At 47.1% G+C, this 16,643-nt stretch overlaps 1 protein-coding gene across 1 annotated transcript in view; it reads right to left on the bottom strand.

Annotated features, from left to right (window-relative positions):
- The window catches only part of Cfap57 (cilia and flagella associated protein 57), a 64,649-nt gene that overhangs the window by 30,834 nt on the left and 17,172 nt on the right, over nt 1-16,643 (bottom strand). Inside the window, exons 7-12 of the mRNA XM_055618500.1 lie at nt 15,254-15,393; nt 14,402-14,567; nt 13,544-13,657; nt 9,070-9,282; nt 6,595-6,768; nt 3,635-3,796 (exon numbers count right to left, since the gene is read on the bottom strand). Coding sequence (XP_055474475.1) covers nt 3,635-3,796; nt 6,595-6,768; nt 9,070-9,282; nt 13,544-13,657; nt 14,402-14,567; nt 15,254-15,393 — 969 coding nt within the window. The remainder of the gene's footprint in view (nt 1-3,634; nt 3,797-6,594; nt 6,769-9,069; nt 9,283-13,543; nt 13,658-14,401; nt 14,568-15,253; nt 15,394-16,643) is intronic.

The raw sequence follows: 16,643 nt of genomic DNA on the forward strand, positions 1-16,643 counted from the left end.
GTTCTACATTGTCACACCCAGCCTCCAAAGACATTTGTCCCCATGAAATTCACAGCCTGCTGAGGCAGTAATTATAAATTGTGATTAAGTGTCCAATGACGTGGTCACTGTCCCCTCTCCTGTCTTTCACGCCTGTGCTTGTGTGAACACTAGCACTTAAGTCCCACTTCTGCTTGGTTCCAAAGTCTAGTGTTTGCTTCTTCCATCACTGTCCAAGTTTTCTGAAAGTCCTGTATATGCATAGCCCTCATCTCCTGAAGAGTGCTTTCTTCTTGCTCACCTTGATTACACCCCACAGACCCCCACCTCGTCTTTGAGGGTCTGTCTTCCCTACTTCCATGACAACAAGGAACATGTTCCGTTTGTTCCTGTATTCCCGACTGGCACCTGATATATAGACTTAACACTTGGGAGGCTCTGAGAGCGTGCCTGCTCGGGGTCCTCAGTGGTTTGGTGCCGATGGCAGAGAGAGGGAAAGGGAGGGGGGAGGAGGAGTGTGAGCTCAGAGACCACTGGAGTGTTCTAAGTCATGTATGAAGTTGGGATCCCTCCAAAGAACCTCATCGAAACCTCCGTAGGCTGGCTTTGGATGGACAAGGACTTTCTGATGACAGTGTGCAGCGCAGGATTAGAGGTGAGGTCATGAACTGGGAGGTGACTACAGATTTCGGCTGAGAGGTGGCAGGGGCTTGAGCTGAGTGGGGGAGGGAAGGCTGGTGGAATGGAAAGAATATATAAGAATATGTGGAAGAATAGAAGAGATTCTAGAAAGTGTGCTGTCTGCTTCGCTCTGTGGTGATGGGAGGGAGCCATGCTGGAAGACTCCCCGGGTGACTGCTGTACCTGGCTTGGAGTTGGCCTATCTGGCTTCGCTGTCCTGACTCCAGAGCCTCTTCGCACAGATGCAACAGCCCTTTCAATGCTGGTAAGTGGTCAGATGTGAGTAAGTGGCCCCAAGGCCTGGGTTGGACCAGTGAGATACTTACTGTTGCAAATGGTCCAGCTTTTGATGTGGGACCTTGAAGGTGTTTGCTCATGGGCCTTCTGTCGTCGTCGCCATGTTGCTGCAGAGTACCTCTCCAAGGCAGGGATCTTGCCACGTACTTCCTAACTTAATGTCTATCTGTGCTCCTTCCTAACTGTTGCCAGTCTAAGACAAGTAAAAGGCCCCCCCGTGGCCTCTCTGATTCTCCCTAGCTTTCTTCTCTGCAACACAGTCCACTCACAGCTGCTAGGCACATCTTCCTAGAGGATCATCTCTTTACCTCTCCACATGCTGCTGTCTCGATATGGATGGTCCTTTGTTCTGGTGGTACTATGCAGGGCTTGCCTCTTCTGATTCAACCTGGCCTGGGATGGGGTCCTTCCTCTGTGCTCTCGTGGCAGTGTTCTTTTATAACACACCTGCAGCCTGCTTCCCTATTTTGTTTTCCCTGGCTTTCCTCCCAGGCTCCAGGCTGAGGGACCCTCTGTGTCTTTTCTCTCTGTAGCACCAGCGTCCATGGCCTGCCAGGCACACAGCTGGCTCTTCTGTTGCTGGCAGGTGAAAATGTATATCCAAATGACTGAGTGAGCAACTCCCTCACAGGATAGAAAGACAGGGAGATGGAACTGGGGAGGATGTGGAATGTCATGTAAGGGGCATAGAGAGAAGAGGTAGAGAGGCAGCTGGAGAGAGGTTCGCAGAGAACCATCCTGATGGATGTGGGAGAGGAGGGAGGCTCAAGGAGTGGGCTACACATACACACTGGATGTTTCTACTGTGGTGGCGGCAGCAGTGCTGCCAGGCATGGCCAGAGTCAGGGGTCAGGGGTCAACCCAGACACTGTCAGACCTTGACCTTGTCCTTGCATGTCCTATTTGGCTTCTCTACCCCCCCCCCGGAAGAAACGAGAAGAAAACAGAGAGGAAAGAGCAGATAGGTTTGCCACAGGGAGGCTAGGTTCTCTTTCCTTCTTCCTCCTCCTTTGCCTTTCAGAGAGAAAGTTCTGGGGCTCTCTGGAAGGGCTCCAGAGCCCCCCTCCATCCTGCTGTGCCTTTGCATTGCTGTTCTAGCAGTTTTGTTGTCTCTCTTCTCGCCTGACCGTGAGAGCTTCGTGACCATAAAGCGTGCCCGCGTGTGACTCTTCCAAATACGCATGCCCAGAGCCTAGCCAACCATGGGAAGTGTCCTGTTACTCAGATTCTTTTCCTGAGTGGCAGTGACTGTGTAGCTCTGGGATTATCTGAGAGCCAGACTTTCAGCTCCCAATCATGAGCTGTGCCGAGGGCTATGCACTCAGATTTCAGCAAAACATTTTTACTGTGTTGAACTTACTGTGTGAACGAGAGGTTCTCTTGGAATAGAGAGTGAGAGCCATCCTCTAGATTCAATCTGAAATCAAATTCTGGTTCATTACTTACCAGCTTGGTGGGTTGGGATACAGTACTAAACCTCTTCGCAAGAGGTTGATCAATAACTCTTGAACCTTGGGGAGAACAACAGTGTCTTTTCCATAGAGGTATCTAGAGGTTTCAGATTACATTCAGGTTACGTTGCCAGAACTGTGCCTGCTCCACGGCAAATGAATGCTTCTTTCCTTTCCTTTCCTTTCCTTTCCTTTCCTTTCCTTTCCTTTCCTTTCCTTTCCTTTCCTTTCCTTTCCTTTCCTTTCCTTTCCTTTCCTCCTTCCTTCCCTCCCTCCCTCCCTCCCTCCCTCCCTCCCTCCCTCCCTCCCTCCTTCCTTCCTTCCTTCCTTCCTTCCTTCCTTCCTTCCTTCCTTCCTTCCTTCCTTCCTTCCTCTCTTTCTCTCTTCTGAGATAAAGTCTTAATATGTAGCCCATACTGACCTCAAACTCATCTTCTTCCTGTCTTAGCCACCTATGTGCTGGGATTATAGATGTGAGCATACACTTATACATGTGAGTGCTCATGTCCTGTATGTATGTGTGTGCGTGTGTGTGTGTGTGTGTGTGTGTGTGTGTGTGCACATGCGTGCGCAAGTGTAGAGTCCAGAGGTTGACACTGGGTGTCTCCATCAGTTGCTCTAGAGTTTGGTTTCTGAGATGAGGTCTCCTGTTGAACCTGGGGCTCCTCAGTTCAGTTAGGTTGTTTTGCCATGAGTTCCAGGGTCCTCTACTCTCTTCCACCCCTAGCACTGAGGTTCTATACAGAGGCCTTTGTGCCAAGCTAGGTTCCGCAGATCCAATCTCAGGTCTTCATGCCCGTCTGAGCCATCTCCCCCTGCCCTGGGCCACCTATCTTTAAGTGAAGGTTCACTGCACTGGAAATCATTGCGCTTCACAGACACAACCTGGGCATGTGGCTTGCCAGCTTGATCTTGTGAATGTGTCCTGGTTGTGTTTAAAGCCCCTCGCCACAGTTCCCCATCTCACACTGCAACAAGAGGAAAGTGGGATCACCGCACCAGAGCACGGGACAACCACTGGGTAGACAGGCAGGCAGTGTTGGGGTGGAGGCAGTCAAGGGGCAGCAAGCAGGACGCTGGCGTGAAGGGAGGTGTGAAGGGAGCTGTGTTAGTCTGTACCAGGCGTGGGTGTAGCCAAACCGCCAGAGGACCTCAGATGCTGGCCTGAGCCCTCCGAACGCAGACTAAGGAACTGTGTATTCCTTCTCACTGGAACCAGTTCTTACCTTCTCTTCCATGTCTGTCTTCGTCACGAGCACCTCTTCAGCAAAGCCCACCTCCCTCTCTCGTTTGATTCCCCGACCATCCTTATCGAAGACCTTCCAGGTGAACAGGCAGCCATCATCAGCAACAGTCAGTAGGAACTGATCATCAAAGGTGAGCATGACCTGTGGAGGAAAAGAGCATGGAGAAGGTGCATTCCGGGGCCCTGGAGGGCTGCCACCTAGTGGGGAGAGCTGGCTACCACACAGGCCTCTGCACACACAGGCCTCTGGGCACGCAGCCCTTGCACACTTCCCTGGGTCTGTGGGCTTGTGTGCTGTCTACTAGGAGCACCAGACAGAAGAAGCACCTTGCTCGAGTGTGATGGAGTCAGTGTAGTTCTCACTGTGCTAATGGGTAACCATGGATCTATCGTTGTGCCTATGTGATGCTTTTGTCTCTTCCTACTTGGAATTTGCCCCTTATCGGCTGAGATAGTCCCTAACTGAGTTCAGTGACAGAGTGGGCCATTACCCTGCCTCAGTGAACTTGATTTTGATGATCTTGTTTTCCTGGGCCTCGGGTTTCTGGAATTGCGGCTGCCCAGGTCTCTGAAGGCTGGTCTGGCTTCCTGACTTCCTGGAGACTGATTTACTTTTTTTTTTTTTTTTTTTTTTTAAACTCCCAATTTCCTGTGTTCGTCAACCTGGTAAGACTGAGGGCTAGCCACTCTCAGGCACAGCCACACAGCAAGGAAGGTCAGAGGTCAAGGGGAGCTATGTCAATGTTCATCTGGACTCAACAAGAGCAGCACGTGCTCCCCACCCCTGAAGACCATGCCTTCGGGAAACATTCACTCATAGAGAACAATCCTTAGGGCAGTGCTAAATGTTTAAAAAGCTGGCTGTGACAGAGTGACACTACAGTACAATTTTTATTTCAGACACATGTATAATATATATGTTAGCGTAAGTGACATTGCTACTATGAAGGTCTGACTTCTGTGAACACAGACTGCTTCTATAATAAAAAATGATCTTACCACAAAACTTAGTAGATCTGAATGGAAGACTACATTATGACACTTTATTTTCAACCCAATGCCCAGGCTTAAGACAGAAATGTGTCATTTTTAAGTGGGAAATCCTTTTCTAATGTGTACAGTACCTACAGGATGGAATGAGAATACCCCCCCCCCCACTTGGTCCCCAGTTGGTAGAACTGTTTGGGAAGGGCTGGGAGGTGTGGTCTTCTGGAGGAGGTGTGTCACTGGGAGCACGGTTTGAGGAAAGGCTCATGAGGTTACCAGTGTTTGCTCTCAGCCTTGTGGTCGTGGATCAAGGCGTGAACCTTAGCTGTTCTTTCACTCTGCCGTCATGGACTCTAGTCCTCTAAAACCATAAGCCACATTACACACTTTTGTTCAGAAGTTGCCTTGGCTATCGTGTTTTATCACAGCAATAGAAAAGTTTCTACGATAGTGAGCCAAAATTCAGGACATAATTAAAAATCTTTCATGTCATCCGATCTCAAATAAAGGAGACATACATTTTTTTCAGGGTTTGTTTTTTAGAAGTCTGCATAACGACCCCACCCCCATGGCTCTGATTTATGGGTATCCATTTTTCATGACAGAGAACTTTTTCATTCACTTTTTGTTATGGAAAAATACATACACTATAAAATTTACTACTGTAACCATGTTTTTTGGTATTCAGTTTACAACTGAGAAATTTGTGAAGCTGTGGAACCATCATCACCACCTACCCATCCTTTTTTGCCCTTCAAAACAAAAATTGCACAAAATGAACAATAATCCCCCTTCTTTGCCCCACCTCAGAGTAGCATAGAACAACTACCATTCTAGTTTCTATCACTTTCAACTTGTCTTAAGTATCTTCTTTTAGGTTCTTTTGGTCAGTTTGGGTGAGTTATAGCTGGACATAATCCCAATTCACTGTTCCACACACCCAAACCCCTTGACACCAGGCAATGGTGGGGGGTGGGAAAGATGCAAGAACCTCAGAAGCTGACAAAGCAATGGGGACCAGAACCAATGCCCTAGGAACAAATCCAAGTTGGAAAAAGCTTCACCCGGCAGCAGACACCCTGCAGATGCCAGATCACTGTCTAGCCTGGCTCTAGGTTGGGAAGCCAACAATCATGTGTCATAAACTCCACGGTCCAGAAAAACTGAAAAAGCTTTACAAGGGGCCAAAGAGTTCTGTCCCCACAGCGGGACTCTAACCTTTGAGCCTGTTTCACTACTGTTAAGCATCTGGTCATGGTGGAATGATGCTGCACTTGCCTGTTTGGGATTGGCTTGTTTTATGTCATACAGAGTTCTTAACACCCATCTCTGTTGCAGCCCAGAGCAAGGTTCCCTGCCCTTTCAAGACTGTTACTCCAGTGTGTGTGTGCTTATTAGTCTGTCTGCTGCTGGAGTCAGGCTGCTTTTTTTTTTTTTTTTCTTTTCTTCCATTATGACTTGAATTGTTTAGCTATTAGATATAGACAGTACTTCAGAAGATGGGGGAATAGAACTATTTATAAAAGCCTGCCCATGTTATTGTTCCCAGGGGCAGTCTTTATAGCCATGTTCTCAGGGAGAGGTTGGCTCTAGTATCTTGTGGTACGACTTCCCTTGGGTCTGAGAGTCATTAGCAGGGAAAACTCACTGCAGCTGGGAAATCCGAATGACTTAGCTGGGACACCTGCCACACCCATCCAAGGGTCCGTTATGAGGTATAATTTTGTGTCAAATGATCATTAGGTGTGACTCTGATTACTTCCTGGGATGAATTCCTAGTAGTGTCAGCATGAGTATGAATAGCCAACAGGTGCCTAAGGAGCATGTGATAGATGAGTAAATAAACAAAGAAAGGAGGAATGCGGATAACCCAGACACACTGAGAGGATGCTGGGGTGGGCAGGTTTGTAAGGCAGAGCCTAGGCTGGGACGCGGTGGTAAGGTACCTCTCACCTTGTTGATGGGACCAGCATGAGCCTGGTACTCATTGAATTCCTTCTGCCCAGGCAAGGGGTACCTCATGGTACGGATAGTTCCCACCGAAGTGCCCACAAACATCATGCGCCCGGAATGTGAGATGGCGATGGCTGTATAGACGACATCAATTGCTAATATCTCTCGAAGGATCTGGAACACAGGCAGGTCTGTTCAGTGGGAGGGCTGAGCTGTGTCTCCAGTGTCCCAGTGTCTTCTCTGGGGGCAGAATTCTATTCGACTTAGTTTTCTATTCCTTAGAGCATTTTGTACAGTGTCCAAGCACATGAAAGACCCAAACTAAATACATCTTGCTTCCTCCTTCTCCTCTTCCCTCTCTTCTCATTGCCATTGTGGTGCTGGGAATGAAACTCAGGCCTCATACATGCTAGGCAGGCTCTCCACCACTGAGCTACCTCCCCAGTTCAGAGATCCTAATTTTTGTTCCATTTTATTATTATTTTTTTGAGCAGGGTCTTACTATGTAGCCTTAGGTAGCCTGGGACTTATGAGGTAGACCAGGTTGGCCTCACAGAGACCCACCTATCTGTGCCTCCCAAGTGCTGGGATTAAAGGTATGTGCAATCATGCCCAACTGGAGTTCCCAGGTCTTACGTGGTATGTGTGTGTGTGTTTACACCAGGGTGAGTACACGGAGGCCAGCAGGGCACTGGGCATCAGTCTCTGTCTCATTCCTCTGAGATGGTCTTATCCTGGAGTTGCACAGGTAGCCAACAAGAGATCCTTTTCTTTCTGTTCTGCACCCACCTGGGGTCCCAGCACTGGGGTTACAGGTACACATGGCCACACCCAGGTGCTGGGATCTCAGTTCGAGTCTGCATGCTCACACAGCAAGTGCTCTGACCCACGGAGCTGTCTCTCTAGCTCTAGTTGTGGGTGTTAGGAACAATACAAATGGAATGGCTGGCAATATTCCTGTAGCACCATGTGTAAACACTGTGTGTGGTGTTTGTTCATGGTTGGATGAAAATGGCCCCCACAGGTTCCCAGGGAGTGGGCACTATTAGGAGGCGTGGCCTTGTTGGAGTAGGTGTGTGGTTTTGTTGGAGAAAGTGTGTGTCACTAGGGGGGTGGGCTTTGAGGTTTTAGAAGCTCAAGCCTGATGAGTGGCTCACAGTCTTTTCCTGCCGCCTGTGGATCCAGATGTAGAACTCCCAGATCCATCTCCAGCGTCCTGTCTGCCTGCCTGACACCATGCCTCCCACCATGAGGATAATGGACTAAACCCTGAGACTGTAAGGCAGCCCCAAATAAAAGTTTCCCTTTATGAGAGCTGCCTGGACGTGGTGTCTCTTCACAGCAATACAACCCTAAGACACTGTCTTACATCCTTTACCTGTTGCAACTTATCTGGTTATCCCCAACCTCCCTCCCCTCCCCCTCCCTCTCCCCCTCCCCCCCCAGCCTCTGGAAGTTACAGTTACATTTAAATGACAATAGCAGATGAATCACTGAGGCAGGAAGTAACTTGCCTCGGCTCTTAAGTGTGGTCAGTGGCAGCCTCTCAAACTTACTGCTGTGAACACGCCTCAGAGCGTGAGCAAGATGACAATTATCAATTTATCCAGGAAGCATTTGTTAATGCCATCAGGGAACTCATTCATTCCTGTACTCATGACTGTGCTTATTCGCCCACCCACTCACCTATCTACACATTTTTTTTTTTTTTAATGTTTGTGTGTGGGGAGGTGGTGGTGGGGTCAGGCAGGGCACCAACTAGTTGGGATGTCAAGGGGAGGGGATATGGCCTGCTCCAATAGAATGTTCTTCCGGTCTAGCTGTGTAAAAGCCAAGTGAAAACTAGGATCAGGCCACCTGGGAATACATAGGAGAGTCACCCTGAATGAACTAAGCTGTGTTCCAAACCCGGCTCAGGTTTATTCGCTACTGTGGTGACAAGCCTGGGTGATGACAGCTAACTATGGCTGTGGCTTTATCTCAGCTGAGTGCAGCACGAGGGCAAGAGTTCGGTTTAATTTAATTACATTTCAATCAAATTTTTGTATATGCCTGAGTAAAATGGTGCGTGTGTGTTTATGTGTAGATCAGAGGACAATCTGTGGGGACTGGCTCTCTCCTTCCACCTTGTGTACTCTGCCAGGGTCCACCTCCCGTCGTCAGGCTTGGCAGCATGTGTCTTACTGGGCAAACCATCTTGGTGACTCAAGGGTGTAGTTTAGAGAGGTCGCTGACCTCCACGTGTGGGGGATAAATGGGAAGTTATAGACAACAAGCAAGATGGAGGACAAGGGGACTCAGGGTTTGATCCATTCAGGAGGATCAATGAGTGATGCTGAGCTGACCCAACAGGGAACACGGCAGGCGCTGTCCCAGGAATGAGGGCCCTCTCCCATGCCTGCTTCCCATCAGAAGCCCAGAAGCCTGACTTCCGAAGCCCTGCGGAGCAGCCAGAGCCGGGGAGGGTGGCCTCACCAAAGAATCTGCAATCTCCTTCAGAGTCTGGTCTGATCCAACAGCGAAGATAACTTTGCCATCAGGGGAGACAGTAACAGAGTTGTAGCTGCAAGACTTGAGCACGCACTCTGTCTCTCTCTTCCCTGTGGACAGGTTCCATTCATACACAGCGCCATCTGTTCCAGCAGAAATCAGTTTGCTGTCGTCTGAGTTCCACACAAGTGACCGAATCTGCAAGGGGTGCGGACACACCTGGGTGAGAAGGACACACACACACACACACACACACACACACACCAGCCTGGGGAGAAGATGAACCTAGGGGTTTTGCTACACTGTGACAGAGTGTCTTTTCCTGGCAGAGGTCTGTCATAAGCACATAACACGGCTTCTTGGCCATATTAACATTCTATTTTCTAACACGTTTGTAAAATGCAGAAAAAAGTGTAGAGCCGTTTCCATTTTACACTATGAATGCAGACCGACTCATATCAGTTTTCTAACGTTGTAACTAATCAATTATTAACACTGTTTTGAAAATGTGTGTGTGTGCGTGTTGTGGTGTGTGCTCTGTGTTTGTGGAGGTCAGAGTTCAACTTGCTGATCCTCAGGAGCACTCCCTCTTGCTGTCAGAGCCAGAGTCTTTCCCTGGGCTAGAGCTCACTGAGCAGGCTCGCCCAGGCCCAGGAATCCACTTGTTTCTGCTTTCCCTGTTGTAGGATTACAGTGAGATGTCATGATGAGATTTGTTTTTTAAGGTGGGGTTTGGGGCTCAAACTCAGGTCCTTGTGTTAGTGTGGCAAATATTTTACTGACCAAGCCATCTCCTTAGATTCCTGAAAACCCTCCTATCTAAAAACATTTACAGAATTTAAGATTTGTTGATCTTATGTGAATGCATGGCTTGGCTGAGGTTACAAGTGTCTGCAGAAGTCAGAATAGGCTGTCTGATCCCCTGGAGCTGGAGTTGTATTGTGGATAGTTGTAAGCCACCATGTAGGTGCTGGGAAATGAACCCAGGTCTTCTGTAAGAGCAATAAGCACTCCTAACTGTTAACTCCCAGCCTCCTTTGAGAGTACTTTTAGCTTTGAAATATCCCCAGGAAATTGTGAACAACAGCCCAGAGAGTGGTCTTCTAGACTGGTGGAGTGAGGACATCAGCTGGTCTCCCCAGGGACCTAAGCTAACTCAAAAAATAAATAGTCAGAACAACCACTTAGGGCTGGGGGCACAACTCAGTTGGTAAAGTCCTCACTTTGCAAGCATGAGGAACTGAGTTTGACTCCCAGGACCTACATTAAAAAAAAAAAAAAAAAAAAAAAAAAGCAGGCAAAAAGGCACATGGTCTGAGCTCAGCGATGAGGATGCAGAGACACGTGGATCCTATGAGGTGAGTTTCAGGCTAGTCAGAGAACCTGTCAAACAAACAAACAAACAAACAAACAAACAAACAAACAAACAAACAGAACATACACACATGTGAGCACCTATCAAAGTGTCTGGGACAGTGGAGAAGCATTCGTACGAGAAAATCTCCCCAATCTCTGTGAGAAGAGCCTATGGCATCTGTGCCCCCTGAAAAGCCATTGCTGTGTATTCTGGGCAGCAGCTGCCAAGGTGACATGCCACCTCTCCTGCTGCCCCGGTTTCACCCTGGTTCCCTTCCCCCAGCCAGTCTCCCTGGGGGCAGCTCCATCCATGTACAGACAGACCAAGAATCAACTGGTCTCTCCACGCCCCCTGAGAAACAGCCCAAGATTACCATTGGCTTTTGGTCAGAAAATCAGGAAGGAGACACAGAGGAGACATATGTTTAAAGCATGGAGAGTAACAACAGCAAAACCCACTGCCTTTCTGTCTAGCAAAATTCAATTTCTATTTTAATATGAAGGACACATTAATGTATCCTCAGATAAACAAAAACTGGAGAGCTAGCTGCCGGCAGACCTGCCTTTCAAGAAATACCAAAGGGAGTTCTTTTTTTAAAGATTTATTTATTTATACATATGAGCACTTTATTTGCATGTATTCCTGGATGACGGGAGAGAGCATCAGATCCCATTATAGGGGTGGTTGTCAGCTACCATGTGATTGCAGGGAATTGAACTCAGGACCTCTGGAAGAGCAGACAGTACTCTTAACTGCTAAGCCATCTCTCCAGCAGCAACCCCCAAAGGAAGTTCTTTAGACTGAAGGCAGTTGACCTATGACAAGGTGACATCACACCAAAGAAAGCACAACTGGTAATGTCATATGCAACCAAGAGACAATGTGATTGTGTGTTACATTTTCTTTACTCTCTGACATATAGAAAGTTCATATAAAATATTTATAATTATACTAATTTGTGGGTTTTTTTGAGCTTCTTTAAAAGACACAATATAGTTATATAAAGCAGTAATCAAAACAATGTATCATAGGCTAGGTGTGGTAGCACACACACACCTTTTAATCCCAGCACTCTAGAAAAAGAGGCAGGGCAGATCTCTGAGTTTGGGGCCAGCCTGGTCTACAGAGCAAGTTTTAGGCTAGTCAGGGCCTACATAGTGAGACCCTGTCTCAAAACCAACCAGCCACCAGCCACCACAGTGTACTATAATGAAAATAAAGTACAGGAGCAGTAAGTAGACAGCCCAGGGGGGAATCATGCTTGCTGTCAACTCTGGCAACCTGAGTTTGATCCCAGAGACCTACAATATAAAAGAAGAGAACTGGCTCTCCTCAGATCTCTACACTCATGTCACATACACACATACACACACACACACACACACACACAGAGAGAGAGAGAGAGAGAGAGAGAGAGAGAGAGAGAATTAAACAAAAATAAATAAAACACAATACAACAAAGGGCAGGACTGAACAGACCAATGTACATTTCACTGGTGCCAAGTCTAAGAATATCCGAGTTTGAAGCATTTATTTAATGGGTCACGATCTATAACTCTGTATGTTGCTAGGTTTCAGTATTTTGCTGTCTTGAGATTTCTCTGTCTGTGTTCACGAAGGGTATGGATCTGTAGTTTCCTTTCTTCTTTTGGACCATTCTGTTTGATCTTTTTTTTTTTTTTGGTTAGGTTAATGTTGGCCTTGAAATTGATTTAATATGTGTTCCACTTCTGTCTTGTGACTAGAAACATGTTTATGTTTTTGTTCCAGGTATGGATGTGGGACTGATTTAGACAATCCACAGCAGCAGACTATTTGCTTCATGTGGGCTCTGAGAGGAGCTCTTTGTCGGCTGTGGATAGTTTAAACCTGAGGACTCTGGAAAGAGAATAAATGCCAGAGCCCAGACAGTCAGAAGAAAGAACAATGCTGCTCCTGCTTCCTCCTTGCTGCTCCTGGTTGCTGTTGTGAGACAAGAAGTTGGAGATCTCCTGAAATGAGGATTGGACTGTCTCCAAGGAGCCCGATGACCCTAACTAGCAGGAAGCAGCTAAGATTAACTGAGCCCCCTCTCCCACTAACCTTTTCTCTCTCCTGCCTGGCATTGGGGTGGAGTAGGGAGAAAAAGATATAAGAAATGTAAATAAAAGAGTTTTTTTTTTTTTTTTAAGTATGCCAGCATTTCTGTTGTAGGGAAGTAACTGTATAGAACTGGCCTTAAGTTCCCTTCCAACGTATAGACACACCTGCTCCTGTCTCTCTGCATTAAAAGCCATAAACTCATGGCTTTACCTCTAACTTTGGTTGAACCACCCATTCATCTCAGGCCTTTCCCTCTCTCTGTACTTGTAGACTCGGCTCCTATTATCTTTAACATTTGCTTTTTCTGCTTTTTCTATAAGTAGCCCATCTCCTGACCCAATGGCTCTTTTGGTAAAATGGCTATTCCCACTTAAATCAATGTCTTCAGCCATCTTAGCCCTGCCTTCATCTCTTAAAAGATGAACTTCATTTGTTTAATGTCATTATAAAAGAACACAGTGATCTTACTTACAATAATACTCCTAAATGATACTGAATCTGAACATCCTTTGAATTTTATGCCTCCTCAATCATGTTGTCTGCAGTAGTTTTATTAATTGCCATTTGTTCCAATTTCTTGTTTTATAGTACTGGTCCGGACTCAGTAAAAGGCTACCAAGGAAGACCCAGTATAAAATACTTAGGAGATCTATAAGGCTCCAGGCCCTGGGGACAGGCAAATCTCTGCAATCCCAGTTCACCTGTGTGCTGCCTGACATCCGAGTTCCATCCCCACTGACTCTTCAGGACCTCTGACACTCCCTCTGATCTCTCTGTGGGGTTGGTATTCTCACATGTGATGGTTATTGCCACCAGCTCTGTCTGTGTGACTCCTCCTCCCTTCCCCAGGACCAAGCCTTTGCAAACGGCATGCTTTCCTTTTTTTCTTTTTCCGCATGCTTTTCTTTCACCGAGTCGGTTTGTTGCAATTTGTCTTTGCAGGTATTTTGTGAGCCCTGTGGCCAGCACAGTGCATGACTCAGTGCCCCTTGCCACCCTGGCCAATGGCCACTGACGTACCTTCCCTGTGTGGCCTTTCAGGTTGGTAATGTTCTCCAGGCTGGTGGTAGTGAAGATGTGAATTACATTTCCATTGACTGCAGCAAACAGGTGTCCTCCATTGCTAAAGGCACACTGCGGGCAGGGAGGAAGCAAGCAAAAGGTGAGCGTCTGAGTGGAGACCACCTTTCTAGGGGAGTTCAGGCAGGACTCTGGGTGGGGTGGTGGTGGGGAAGGGCTGTTTCCAGGCACCGCCAATAATCCTACAGCTCCCTGCTTCTAGCACAGAGTTTCATGGCGTCTGCAGGTAGGTAATGCTTTCCGTCACTGACTTGCTTCTTCAAGCCATTTCAGAGAAATATGATGGGCTGCGCCTGTACCTCACGATTCATACTGTTCCTGGCTCCTCACAGTCTCCGCTTTTACCCTCCCAGCGGGGACTCCCACTTTAGGATTGCTTTTCTTCTTTAATCTTTACTAAGACGCCCAGCCCTATCACAGATGGCATCCCACAAAGACTTAGTCCAGTGAAATTATTTTGGTGGGCATAGAAAAGCATGGACAGGGGCTGAAGAGGTTGCTGGGTGGTTAGAGCACCGGCTGCTCTTGCAGAGGACACGGGTTCAATTCCCAGCACCCACGTGGCAGCTCACAACCGGCTGTAACTCCGGCTCTAGGAGATCTGACACCCCCAAAAAGATATGAACACCAAATGCACATAAAAATAAAATACTTAAAAAAAAAGAAAAGAAAGAGAAAGAAAAGAAAAAAACGAGAAGCATTGACGGAAGCATGTGCCCAAGGGTCTGGTGAAAGATGCTCTGGTTGTTGTAAGCTACCAAGGCCCCACCAGACAGACTTTGGTCCCATGGTCTTTACCTCTTTGCATGCTCTGACGGAATACTCTTTGAAAGGACGGATGTCGTCAATGAGCAGATTCATAAGGCGGAGTTTGTCAGCAAACCCCACCACAATTGAGTGTCCAGAGGGGTGAAGGCTGATTGTATAGGCTTCTTCTTGGTATTCCTTATATAGCTCCAGTGTGCTGTGAGAAAGGCCAGGTACTGAGTTATGAGTTGAATGCCTAGCCCCTTAAGTCCCCCATTTTATTAGGTTTTGCCTGTCTGAGTTATTTGGTGGCGTGCAATTACTGTTTCTTGGATTCTGGTTGCTTGAAGATAATGGTGGGCACTGAATACAGCTGAGATAGGGAAACTGGTCAAGATGCCAGCGGGTAATGAACACTCTGAGAGCCCAAGGATTACAAGGACTTTCCCCACAAGTAATTTCTCCAAGCAGCCCCTTCTACACACAGAGTAAAGAAGAGTATGGGTCCAGCCTCATGGAGGCTGTACCAGAAGAATATGACTGGGAAAAAAGGAGGAGCCAAAGGTCAAAAGAGATCCCTGTAGCAAGAGAAATGGGAACGGGAAGGAACAGCAGAGTTGGAGGGACAAAATTATTAACGGAAGGTGAGCTACTGTGGGGCACTTACCTTTATGTTTCTAGGGTCTGGCATGTACTGAGCATTTAATAAACCAGAAAGTGATTTTCTAGCCCATGCAATACTGGGAGGCATCTCACTAATTTGGTTTTTAGTAAAAGGCTTTTCCAGCAGAAAGCTTCTGGATCATTGGATTGTAAGCCTCTCTAATTAAAACGCTTTGCATAAACAGACTTAAAGATTGACGTTCTGTGCACATAATAGAAGCAGAGCCTTTTCCTCCTTACTTGGTTTCATAATTCCAGATGCGGATGGAGCGATCCAGAGAACAGGTGGCAATGAGGGGTTTTCGGATGCAAGTATCTAGACCAGTGATGGCCGCCGAGTGCATTGGGTAGAGCAGGTACTCGAACTGGGCAGGCTCTCCCTGGAGAAACCACACAGAATGAGATCCAGATGGGTGAGCAAAAGGCTGACCGTGTCTTTCAGCATGAATTAGGACCCAGGAACCTTAATTAGCCTGTGCATACAGAAATCATGCTAAGGCACATTCTTTCAATGTTACACATGGTTTTCCTGGGGCACTATTATTTTTAAAGTAAAAAGCAAGGCCATGGAACCTACAGGAGAGTCTATTACAGCCTGCTTTTTTCTTTTCTTTTTTTCTAAACCAGTATAATCTCTAACTGCATTCTAAGTACTTATTCTTACACCCACAGGTAAGTGTGCTGAGACTTATGGCCAACCTTTGGGCAGAGTGCAGGGAATCTTATGAAAGAAGTGGGAAATAGTAAGATCTGGAGAAGACAGGAGGTCCACAAGGAGAGCAACAGAACCAAAAAATCTGAGCACAGGGGTCTTTCCTGAGACTGATACCCCAGCCAAGGACCATGCATGGAGATAACCTAGAACCCCTGAACAGATGTAGCACATGGCAGTTTAGTGTCTAAGTGGGTTCCATTGTAATGGGAACAGGGGCTGTTTCTGACATGAACTGATTGGCCTGCTCCAGGCCACAGAGGAAGACAATGCAGCCACTCCTGATGAGACATAATAGACTAGGATCAGAAGGAGGGAAAATACGACCTCCCCTATCAGTGGACTTGGGGAGGGGCGTGTGTGGAGAAGGGCGAGGAAGGGAAGGATTGGGAGGGGAGGAGGGATGAGCTATAGAGGGGATACAAAGTAAATAATGTGTAATTAATAAAAAATTAAAAAAAATAACCTAGAAAAAAAGAAGCTGCTTTTTTTTTTTTTTTCCAGACAGCGGAGAACGTTACAGAAATTCACAACTGTCAAAATGCAGAGAACAGCCGACCCAGTGTGCCCACCCTCAACTGCTACATCTATATCCCAACCTCCACACTGAATGCTCAGGGAACATCACAGAAAAGGGGGTGGAAAGACTGTAAAAGCCAGAGGACCAGGATGTGTGCTTTGGGAGGCCAGAAAGGAGGATACAGGGGACAGATCTGAGAGGAGTTGGAGGGAGAAATGGGGGTGTGTGAATATGATCAAGATCTTCTAACAATTATTAGAGCATTAGATAGATATTATTTTAGGGGCTGCAGAGATGGCTCAGTGGTTAAGATCACCGACTGCTCTCACAGGGGATCCAGGTTTCGGTCCCTGCACCCATACGGTATCTTACAAATGGTCTTAACTTCAGTTCCAGGG

This window comes from Psammomys obesus, unplaced genomic scaffold, assembly GCF_907164565.1.
Source record: "Psammomys obesus unplaced genomic scaffold, mPsaObe1.curated_primary_1811, whole genome shotgun sequence".
NCBI classification, from domain to species: Eukaryota; Metazoa; Chordata; class Mammalia; order Rodentia; family Muridae; genus Psammomys; species Psammomys obesus.